Here is a 12,631-nt window from a genome sequence, read left to right as displayed (position 1 = left end):
TTAATACGAATAAAAAAAACTTTGATTAAAGAATTAAAATTTTAAAACTTACAATTTCAAGGATTGAAGATTGAATAATACAATTGAACACCCAAAACTCAAATTAAGAATTTTCCTCACTTTTTCTCTCAATACTACACTTTGGCCTAAAATTTTGAAGCAAAAAGTGAATAAAATTTTTTGATTTTTTTGTTGTGAGTAGAGATTCAAAATAGGCTTAATTATCAACCTTAATTCCACCCTTAAAGCCTTACTAATTACCCCCTTAATTAGCATTAAGGGAGGAGTTACAAACTCCCCAAAAGTCCCCCCTTAACCGGTTCCCCCTTCCCCATTATTTTTTTTAATTTTTATTATTAATTAATTAATTAATCAATTTAATTGTTAGACTAAAAGTCGTTACGCGATAACAAGCGCGTACCACTTAAATAAATTAATTTAAGTTAAATAATATAACAAGCAAATGACTAACTAAATTAAATAATCAAATAATTAATTAGATTAAAATAAATTAATTTTTTTTTCCGATATTTTAACGGGGTGTTACAGACTACCCCCTTAAAAGAAGTTATGACCACGTAACTTGTACAAAGTCACAAAACAAGGGACTCTGACACGTAAACCCAAATTAACAACACCGACTTAAAAACGAAAACGATAAGATTTTTATTTAACCTCGTGCGAAATTTCTATCGCCCGCTACCCCCCTTATTGAAGTTACGTCCCTGTAACTTTACTAACCTGGAAAAGATGTGGATATTTTTCACGCATGAAGGTTTCAGTTTCCCAAGTAGCCGCCTCGCGCTCATGATTTGCCCATAGTATTTTCACCATTGTGATATCCTTTCTGCGAGTACTACGGACTTTTGTATCTAGGATGCGAACAGGTTGCTCTGTATAAGATAAAGTCTCATTAAGCTCCACGGTCTCAAGATCCAAAACATGCGATGCCCCAGCAAGGTATCATTTTAGCTGGGACACATGGAACACATCATGAACTTTCTCCAAAGACTTGGGGAGAGCTAACTGATAGGCCAGCTTACCCACTCGTTCCAAAATTTCATAAGGGCCGATGAATCGAGGGTTTAATTTTCCACGAGTACCAAAACGAACCACCCCACGCATCGGCGATACCCTTAACAATCGGCATAAGACTTTTGGCGATCCTGTGCCACCTTCATCCTATCCCTAATGAACTTTACTTATTCTGTCATTTAAAGTAACAATTCGGGTCCTAAAGTAGCCGCTTCGATGAAATCGTCCCAAAATACCGGGCTTCAGCAACGACACCCATACAAAGCTTCAAATGGAGTCATCTGGATTGTTGCCTTATAGTTATTGTTATAAGAAAACTCCACCAGATCCAAATGCTCATACGATGACCCTTTGCATTGCATAGCAATAGTGCGTAACATGTCCTCTAAACTCTAATTTGTCCTCTCCGTTTGTCCATTAGTCTGCGGTTGAAAAGACGTACTATGCAATAGTGTAGTCCCCATGGCCTGTTGTAAAGTCTTCCAGAAATGTGACAGATAACGAGTATCCCTATCGGACACAATTGTACGAGGTACCCCATGAAATCGTACAACATACTTGATACAAGCACGAGCCAACTGTTCCATCTCCCAACGACAATTCATAGGAATGAAGCGTGCTGATTTTGTCAGACGATCCACTATGATCCATTGAGCATCATTACCCGACTGCGTTCGAGGTAGTCCCACAATAAAGTCCATTGATATATCATCCCACTTCCACACCGGTATCTCCAAGGGTTGAAGCAAACCACCCGGTCGTCTACGCTCGCTCTTAACCTTCTGATAAGTCAAGCAACGCGAAACGTACTTAGCGATATCCTTTTTCATCCCCGACAACCAAAACACAAGCTTAAGATCCTGGTACATCTTATCACCCCCAGGGTGAACGGAGAATTTCGAAGTATGAGCTTCTTCCAAGATACGTTCCTTCAAGGTCGGTTCTCCCGTCGGCAAACACCATCGACCTTTAAACCTCAAACTTCCATCCTCATGAACTGAAAATCCCTCCGCTTTTCCCTCATGAGCTTGATTAACTTCACAAGTTTAGGATCCTTATCTTGTGATCTCATATTTTCCTCAAAAAACGAGGGTTGAATAGCCAACGCACTCAACGAATGCTGCAAATTCACCTTCCCGAATGACCTCCAACTTCAATTTAGCAAGTTCTCGACTTAACTCCTCGACTCCCCTCCAAGCAGCCAGCGTATGGCTAGATTTTTGACTTAAGGCATTTCAACCAAATTAGCTCGCCCCTCATGATAAACAAACTCCAAATTGTAATCTATCATCAATTCAAACCACCGGCGCTATCGCATGTTCAGGTCACACTGGGTGTAGAGATATTTCAAACTCTGATGATCAGTGAAGATTCTGCACTTGACTCCATACAAATAATGCTGCAATATCTTGAGAGCAAAAATGATAGCAGCCAATTCAAAATTGTGAGTAGGATAATTAACTTCGTGTGTCTTCAATTTTCGTGAAGCATACGTGGTCACTTTACGATCTTGTATCAACACACACCCCAAACCCTTCTTTGATGCATCACTGTAAACCGTATAATCCGACATAGGGTCAGGCAAAGTAAGAACAGGGGTCGTAGTTAATCTTTTCTTCAAGGTGACAAAGGCCTGTTCACATCATCAGACCACGCAAACTTCTTCTCCTTCTTCATCAGCGAAGCCATCGGTCGAGCAATACGTAAAAAGTCTTTGGCGAACCGCCGATAGTACCCTGCCAAAACCAAGAAACTACGTACCTCTATGACATTCTTCGGTGACGTCCAACTCCGCACCATCTCTATCTTTGCTGGATCCACTAAAACCCCCTCCTTAGACACGAAGTGACCTAAAAACGACACCTTCTCCAACCAAAATTCACATTTTGACAACTTCGCATACAATTTATGTTCTCGAAGAGTCTGCAATACCATACGTAAATGATCTTCATGTTCAACCTGATCTTTGGAATAAACCAATATATCATCGATGAAGACCACTACAAACATATCCAAATATGCAATAAACATCTGATTCATCATACACATAAATGCCTGCTGGGGCATTTGTTAACCCAAAAGGCATTATGGTGAATTCGAAGTGCCCGTACCGTGTCTTAAAAGCCTTTTTATGGATATCTCCCTCCGTGATTCTCAACTGGTGATAACCCGACCTAAAATCTATCTTTGAGAAGATCCCAGCTCCCCTTAACTGGTCGAACAAATCATGTATTCGGGGTAACGAGACCCTATTTTTAACTGTCACCTTGTTTAACTCTCTATAATCGATGCATAACCTCAAACTACCATCTTTCTTCCTCACGAATAACACCGGATCACCCAAGGCGATATGCTTGGTCAAATGTACCCTTTTTCCAATAATTTTTTAAGTTGAGACTTTAGTTCCTCCATCTCCTTTGGGTCCATGCGATACGGGGCCTTCAAAATTGGCCCCATTCCAGGCACCAAGTCAATCGTGGAATCAATTTCCCATTGAGGTGGCATGCCGGGAATCTCTTCAGAAAATACGTCCACGAACTCCCTCACGACTGTGATGTCGTAAGGGTTTACTTCGTTTTTCCCCTCCTGATTGATATGACACAAGTACAAGGGATGTCCTTGTCTCACTAGTTTTCTAACTCCAAGGTTGACACCAGATTTGATTTAGGTCCCTTGGAATACTTCCTATAACTAACACTTTCTCCAAGAGATCCCACCAATAACACTCTCTGTTCCCTACATTCAATTGTAGCCTTGTATTTTCCCAACCAATCCATCCCCAAGATCACATCTAAACCTTCAATATCCAGCACAAACAAGTCACTAGGGAAAATAACTCTCCCAATTTTCAAGGGTACGCCCTTATAAAGTCTATCACATCTATAAAATTTCCCAGATGGAATAGCCACAGTATATGGCACTCTTTTAAAAGTTTCTAAATTTAACTCTTCTACTCTACTTTTTGCGATGAAAGAACAAGTTGCACCCGAATCAAACAACACATTTACAGCTATAGAATGAATGATGAATGTACTTGTAACCACATCCGCTACTTTCTCAGCCTCCCTTGAACTGATTGCAGATACTCGCCCACCAGCTGTTTGTACATTCGTCCCCGCGTGCCGATTTCCCGCACGTTGTAACCCAGAATTCTCGTTTCGGTTCCCTTCCGTTTGACCTTGACCCCCGTTACTATGACTGCCTCCCCCGAACTGTTGATTATCTTGTCTTCCAAGGTTGTTATGATTTTTCGGTCGAACCTGACCTCCCGGCTGACGATCTCCTTTCCCCTTCTTTATATAACATTCATACTCCTTATGTCACTTTTTGTGGCAGAAATTGCACTCAACTAACATCCCTTCACAATCCTTCCCATGATGATTTTTCTTACACCTCCTACAAAAGTACTTTCTCTCCTTACCATCCCTATCAAGTAAGGGCTTAGAAACCCTCGCTTCACCTCTAACTCCAGCATTAAAATTTTAATTATTTTCTTGAAACCCTAAAAAAATATTTGGTTTCTTAAGGTGAAAGTTTAACTGTGATCCAGTGGTCTGACTACCTATCTCCCTTCTCTTTTCAGTGATATTTTTTTCCTTCTCCTTCTCTTTCCTCGAAATGTTCCCTATTTGAGCCGCCCGTTTATACATCTGCTCTAGCGTGCTGTAACGATCACTTTCGATGTGCTTCTAAATATAAAAAGATAAACCCAGTTCGAAACGTTGCATCTTCTTCCCCTCGGTGGGTACATCATCAGGATACTTGAGGTATTCCATGAACTTATGGTAATACTCGTCTACCATCTAATTACCCATCTCGAACCGAGTGAACTCGTTCGAGTTATCCTTCCTCACATGTAACAGGTAAACCTTATCCCGCACAGCTCTCTTAAACATCATCCATCCTAAAAACCCCTCAGCCTGCTCTAATAATCCCGCCTTACTATTCGCCCACCAATAATCGGCCTTCCCAGTCAAATAAAAAGCGGCTTCGTTGAACTTTAACTCCTCCACGTCAAAAAGTTGTCAAACTCTCTTAACCTATTTTCAAGCTTTGACGGTTCTCCCTTACGATCAAAAGGTGATGGCTTATTATGACTAATCCTCTTACTCATCTCAGAGGCTTCTTCAGATTGTGATCTAACTCTTGATGCGTTAACCTCTGTTAACGCCTTAACCAAGTCCCTTAAGGTATGGTCGGTATTGTTCTTAGAGAGTCTTTTCCTTGAAATAGGAGACATTTTCTGTATATGAAGTAAAAGGTACTATAAGCATACAAACTGACATCATTTTTTTTTTATAATTTTAGAACTTTAACAGTTAGAAAGGAACCACAATTAATCATTCAACTCCCAACCAATACCACATATTATATAGCCCGCATAAAACTAGTACTAAAAGAACTCCAAAAACACTATACTACATTTTTTAATTTTTCATTAAATTTTTTTCCCATACAAAAAGGCCTTCATAAAAAAAAGAATTATTACATCGGGTCACCTTAATCTAAAGCTTACATGAAAGTGCGTAAAAAAAAATATTAAGGAAATAAGTATCTAGTGCCTAGCATCTCTAAAATCTGAACGCTCATCGTACTCCGTGGGGTTGAAGTCCTCATCGTCTTCATCTCCTCCAGAAGCACTGCTTGAATCCTAAGCTGCTTCTTCCATAGTATCATCCTCACTCCCTAACTCTGGATTATACAGTGGTCCTTCCTTTGGGTCCTCCTCAGGGTCTTCTTCATCAGACCACCTCCTAGCAAATTAATCCCCATACCCATACATATCATAGTCGAACCTCCAATCCTCTTCCTCCTCTTCCTCTCCACTGGAAATTCTAGTAATTGTAGTTGGTTCTCGCCTAGGCTCCCACATCTCGAGGTCACTATCCGTTTCTGACTCCTATTCCAAGACACTTCTTGGACTATGGCTCACTAGTAAAGGGTCCTCTACATTCGGTGCACCCCTTGTTTCTCTGGGAGTATGTGGATCCATAGGTGCCTTTCCCTTATCCATATGTCCTGATTACAAAAAGAGAAAGAAAAGAAAAAAAATATATACATAAATATTACATCACAATCTCTTACACACCTTTAACAACTGTCTACTTCCACACTAAGTAGCCTTATCGGCTCAAATACAAAACATACATGACAAGATCACATTTAGACCATTTTCAACCCAAATGACTATTCAACCAATACTCTACTAAGGTCGATTATTTCTTTATCATTTTAAGAATGTTGGCTCTGATACCGATTGTAATAGTCCGTGTTGAAGTGAACCGGATAAATGCATACAAATATGAATTTTGGTCCATACATCGGACATTAAATTAAACCACTTCTAGGGCCGAAGACATTCTAGTGATAAAGAAACAAAATAGTAATGACGAAATAAAAAGACAACGAAAGTCTAAAATTACAAATTGAGAACCTATTGGCCTCTTCAAACCAAATACAATCCGATTCAAAATGTACTTACTGAAATAAAAATAATAAAGTATGGATGAATAAAATTCTAATAGTAATTCCGGGCACGGTAGTCAGATCGACTACAGGTTCTATTAGAGTTGTCCTCACACACTAGTCCCTACCTGCAAGTCAACCTACTAGTCGTCGAATGAGAACATCATAGCAAGTTCCAAACCACATAACAACACACGTCAAAGACAATATACTATGTATTATATTAGTTACATACAAGCAATGAGTTCATCCTAGCATGCAAAGGCTCTATTAATTTAATGTCACATTTGACTTTTCAAACTCCAACTCATGTCGTTGCCTGTCCAGTTCTAGTCGACAGAGTATTCTCAAAATTTTTGGAGAAATGCACACGGGAGAGCTAATCCCAAGGAACCCTCCGACCTAAGACGTTGCCCATCCTGTTCGAGTCGTCAAAGGCAAAAGTATGCATACCCCCATGGTGACCGTAATGATCCAAAACTGCCATGGGAACAATAACAATGGTCTTTCACTTCCAATTAAATAGCCCCATTTGGGTAATTACACAACCATCCTCAAATTCCAATTAAAACTCTTAACAAATTATTTTTGGGGTCTAAATCTTACGTGATATACAACATCACAACATAGAATGAGCACATCATTACTTTGCATAACCAATTACAATTGTATAGTCTAAGCGTGTACCTTAGTAGCACGATTAAAAAGCAAGTCAAGCGCTTCGCGATTTGAATCTCAAACTCTTATGAATCGAGGTCCAAAACACAACACACATTCAAAAATCACGTATTAGAACGTGTTTACACATTTAATCCACTCCATACCATTAAGGCACTACTAAAAATTTATAATTTTAAATAATTTCACCCAAATTTCAAAAATTCCAAAACTTAAAATCTAACCAGTAACTTAAACGGCCATTTCGGATAGTGTCAAAAATTCAACGAAAAATCCAACTTCATCACTACGTTAAGAAGGCAACATTTACCTTGGGTACCAAATTTGAAAATTTCTAACATCCATTTACTATTTTAATTAATTTTAGAGTTTAACGAGTTTTGAATACAATGGATAAGTGAAACGACAACAGTACAAAACACACTCGACATCTCGGATCGGGACGCGACTGCCGAGACAGTAGCTGCTGTCCCCTTTTTTTATATATATATGGGAAATTCCACATGGTAACATCCAGTTTTCATGAAATGCAAGTGGTAGCACTTTTTTAAGAAAAATTCTATATGGTAGCATCCAGTTTATGCACAAATTAATTGCCATAGCATTTTCCGTTAAGTTCTTGTTAAATTCCGTTTAATTCATCATTTTGTAAGTTTTTTCCACATGGTAGCATCCAGTTTTTTCTTAATTCACAATTTTAACGTTTAATTCACCAATTTAATGTTTAATTCACCGTTTAATTCATTAACGCCCATAAAATGTTGTAATAATTTTGTTTTCATTCAAATTGTTGGCATTATAAAATTCAAAAGATAAGTAGCCAAGCACTAATACTAATACATATTTACTTCAAGCAAAATTAGAGATAATTCTAATAATATATATATACACTAGTGGAAAAAAATGTATCTGCTGCTAATCATTTGCTGCGGTTTTTTACATACGCGGCAATTAATAGGAAAAAGAATTAGGAAGAAAAAAATAAACACTCAAATGCTGCGGTTTTACGCTTGCCCGCAGCATATAAGCTATTTTCACATCATATGCTGCGGTTTTTGTCCTGCCCCCAGCAAATAATCTTTCGCAAAAAATTAAAAACCCGCGTTTTAACATTCATTTGGTTAAACCCTCATATAAACTGTTGTATTCCTAAAACCCACGACTACCTATTGTCTTCTTCTTCAAGTTCCTCCATGCTAATTTACTGTGTTATACATAAGTAAATTATTATAACCACCCATTGCACAAATTTTCTTCTTCATCTTTTTTTAAGTTATTCAACCCACCATTGTTGTTTTTCCTTCAAAAAGCCACGACATTAGGGCTAAGCTTGTTCTTCTTCAAGGTATAAATTTTTCAATCTCTGTTTAAGTTCTTCAAGATTAGCTTCGTTGTGTTTTAATAAGGATTTAGTCTTTTTTTATACTAATTTTGATTTTGTTTTACATTGTAGGTTACATAATCTTATTGTAGAAACAAAATTATCATATCTCATTACCAAGGTATGTATTTTATATTTGAATGTGAATAATTTACTTATGTATGTACTTGAATATTTGAATGTGAGTAATTTAATTATGTACATATGTAGTTGTATATTTGAATGTGAATAATTTACTTATGTATGTAGTTGTATATTATTAGTTTCTTATTATTTTGATTTATGTGTATTTGATTAAAGAAAATGGTTTTGTTTTTTGGTTATATATGTTTTGTAATTTAAATATAAAGAATTTGATTACTTTAAATAATATAAAGGTAATATAGGGTTAAATAGGTTTAATTTAGTTTAATTATATATGTTAAAAGTTGTGTATTAATTTTGTTTTGAATTAATTAATCACACTAATTAGGATGACAAAAGATCGTTCTTGGATGTATGGAACCATTGAATCGTCAGAATTTATTGATGGGGTATTAGAATTTTGTAGTATTGTGGTTGAACATCAAGTTAGGACGGGGGGAGTTGGTTTTTATTGCCCATGTGTCACTTATGGCAATGTATCAAAGGTAGATAGTGCTGATATCCTTAGGGAGCACATACTTCGACTTGGGTTTAGGCCTCAATATCATGTTTGGGTTTGGCATGGTAAGGAGGGAGTTTACAAAGAGAAAAGTGTTGTTGAGGACGTCAATAATGTGGCTGATGACAATGAGGATGCAGTAGATCATGTTGATGGGTATAAGACAGATGAGGAGAATGTTGATGAGGATGTGGATCGTGTTGATGAGATGATGGAGGGAGTCGAGGATGAGTTAGGAAAATGTCCTCGTGTTTTTGACTTGTTGACAGAGGTTCTCAAAAGCCTTTGTACCCTGGATGTACAAAGTTCACCAAACTAACAGCAGTGTTGACAATTTTCAACATTGAGTCAAAGTTCAATTGGAGTGACGCTAGTTTCACAATGTTATTAGAAGCGTTATGTGAGATGCTTCCTGAGGGAAATGAACTTCCAAAGTCAACATATTATGACAAAAAGCTTATGTGTCCTTTCGGCTTAGAGCACCAGAAGATTCATGCGTGTCCGAATGATTGTGTATTGTATCGGAATGAAAACGAGAACTTAGAAGAGTGTCCTAGGTGGGGTTATCGCGCCACAAGCGTAAAGGGGCTTGGGATGCTAAAGGGCCCCCGGCTAAGGTATTGTGGTATCTTCCAATAATACCTAGATTCAAGCGCTTATTTTCTATAAGGAAAGATGTGTCAAATTTGAGGTGGCATGCAGATAGGGTGAAGAAAGGTCACTTGCTCACACATCCATCTGATTCTCCGGAGTGGAAGAGTATTGATAGGTTGCATAAGACTTTTGGGTATGAGGTTCGTAATTGAAGGCTCGGACTGTGTACGGATGGAATGAACCCATTCGGCAATCTTAGTTCTCAACATAGTACTTGGCCGGTATTGTTAGTGATCTATAATTTGCCACCTTGGTTGTGTCGCATAAGTACATTATGCTTTCGCTTCTTATCTCGGGTCCTAAACAACCTGGTAATGACATAGATGTATATCTTGCACCTCTCGTTGAGGATTTGAGAAAGATGTGGGATAAAGGCGTTTCAGTGTTTGATGCATCTGCTAATGAGGAGTTCACCTTGCGTGCAATGCTTTTATGCACCGTTAATGATTTTCCGGCATATGGCAACTTATTGGGGTATAAGAACAAAGGGAAGAAAGCATGCCCAATATGTATCGATGACATGGAATCCACGTGGCTTCCTAAGTGCAAACACGTATTCATGGACCATCGAAAGTTCCTCCCACGAGATCACTAATATTGTAAGAAGAAGAAGATGTTCAACGGGGAGGTTGAAGACCGTGTAGCTCGTCGACCGTTGACCGGTAATGAGGTTTATGAACAGGTTAAGGGAGTTGAGACTGTATTTGGTAAAACAGGGCAAGTGCAAGGGGGTAAAGACCGATTATGGAAAAAAGAATCAATCTTTTGGAAGCTTCCATATTGGAGAGATCTACAGTTTAGGCATTGTCTTGACGTTATGCATATAGAGAAAAATGAATACGATGCCATACTCGGGACTCTCATGAACATTTTGGGTAAGACAAAGGATGTTAGAGCCGTGCGAGATTGGTTTGAATGTAAGGGTCTTCATCCGGAGTTGTGGGCATATGTTAAGGTGAGTAAGAAAAGAAATAGAGCTGATGAAGTTGGTGGCAGTAACAAGGGAAAGGGCGGTAAGAAGAAGATGAGTAATGACAAAGTTTATTTGCCTCCAGCTTGCTACACATTGTCCAAAGCAGAGAAGCGGACATTTTGTGAGTCTTTGTATGGCATTAAGGTTCCGTCTAGGTACTCATCCAACATGAAGAGATTTGTAACCCTAAATGGTGAGCTAAAGTTGGGAAGCATGAAATCTCACGATTTCCATGTAATAATGCAAGTGTTCTTAACAATTGTAATCCGTGGAATACTGCCAAAATATGTGAGATATGCTATTACCGAGCTATGTTCGTTCTTCAACACAATTTCTAGTAAAGTTCTTGATCCCTTTAAACTTGATGCTCTTCAAGTCAACGTGATTGTAACTTTATGCAAGTTTGAGATGTATTTTCCACCTTCTTTCTTTGACATAGTGGTTCATCTTATTGCCATCTCGTTCGTGAGATCAAGCTTTTGGGTCCTGTTTTTTTAAGGTGGTGTTATCCTTTTGAAAGACACATGGGTGTTTTACAAAACAAGGTGTGGAATCCAGCACAACCCGAGGGGAGTATGATTCAAGGCACTGTGAGCGATGAGATTAGTAACTTTATAGCCGAGTATTTAGCCATGGCAAAGCCTATTGGACTTCCCACCTCTCGACATGAAGGAAGGCTTGAGGGAAAAGTAACAATTGGCTCCAAATTGATCACACCTCCTCGAGACAGTCTTCTACAAGCACACTTGTATGTGTTGCATCATATTCCTGAAATCCATCCTTTTTTGAGTGAGCATAGATATATTGCGCGCAAAATATCCTTGCAAAGGGGATAGGGGATTGATGCAGTTGCATAACAAAACGTTTATTGATTGGTTTCATAATCGAGTAATAAAGTGAAGAACTCAAGGTTGTATCAAAAATTGTTAAGTGGTTTAGCTTTTGGTCCTCGTGATGATTTCAACAAATATGAGGGTTACGATGTCAATGGCTTCACATTTTGGACTGAGGGTCAAGATAAGAAGTCATCTTATCTACAGAATAGTGGGGTTTCTATTTTGGTGTAATGTACATTTTACGCGAGTGCCAAGGATCAAGCGCCAGTTGATGCTGAATCGGTATACTACGGGCGGGTACATGAAATATGGGAGATTGACTACTCTACTTTCACTATTGGTCTTTTCAAATGTAAGTGGGTAGATAATAATCGACGATGCATAAAAAATGACGACCCTTGTGGATTCACTCTTGTAGACTTAGCTCGTTTGCGTGATAGTGAGGAGTCATTCATACTAGCCACACAAGCCAAGCAACTATTCTACATTGTAGACCCGTCTGATAAAAAATGGTCTATTGTTGTACCGGGAAAAAGAAGCATCCTTGGTATAGGTGATGTTGAGGATGAGGAAGAATATGAAGCTTTTGAAGACTCCTCGCCCTTTATCAATCCAAAATCAGTGGATCAAGATGATGTAGATGTTGGTTATATGCGTGTAGATCACACAAAAGGAATACATTTGAATTAAGTGATTCACAAGGTATGAATTTTAAGGTTTTTTAAGTTTATTTTGGCACTTTCGCGCATAAAGTAGCTCAAACGTGGTTTGTTTTGCATGAAACTTTGCACACAACACTATTTGGTATATATTATTGTGTTTAACGTGTTAGAATCGTAAATCATAGTCATATTCTTAATATTACTTGGTAAGTTGCGATTTTAAGGTTTTTAAAGCTTTTTTTGCACTTTAACACACAACACTATTTTTTTAGAATTGAATTTACCTTCCTATGTTCTAATATA

At 38.2% G+C, this 12,631-nt stretch overlaps 1 protein-coding gene across 1 annotated transcript; it reads right to left on the bottom strand.

Moving 5' to 3' along the window:
* Positions 1 to 2,652: 2,652 nt before the first annotated feature.
* LOC130824823 (uncharacterized) lies at positions 2,653 to 4,838 on the bottom strand. Its single transcript, XM_057689842.1, has 7 exons — positions 4,785 to 4,838; positions 4,598 to 4,724; positions 4,457 to 4,497; positions 3,690 to 4,325; positions 3,404 to 3,621; positions 3,044 to 3,284; positions 2,653 to 2,958 (listed from the first exon to the last, which is right to left on the bottom strand). The coding sequence occupies exons 1-7, from the start codon at positions 4,836 to 4,838 to the stop codon at positions 2,653 to 2,655; spliced, it is 1,623 nt and encodes a 540-aa protein (XP_057545825.1).
* Between the last annotated feature and the right edge of the window lie 7,793 nt (positions 4,839 to 12,631).

This window comes from Amaranthus tricolor, chromosome 10 (assembly GCF_026212465.1).
Source record: "Amaranthus tricolor cultivar Red isolate AtriRed21 chromosome 10, ASM2621246v1, whole genome shotgun sequence".
NCBI lineage: Eukaryota > Viridiplantae > Streptophyta > Magnoliopsida > Caryophyllales > Amaranthaceae > Amaranthus > Amaranthus tricolor.
The sequence above is the reverse complement of the archived record's forward strand: the minus strand, read 5'-3'. Positions and strand labels throughout refer to the sequence as shown.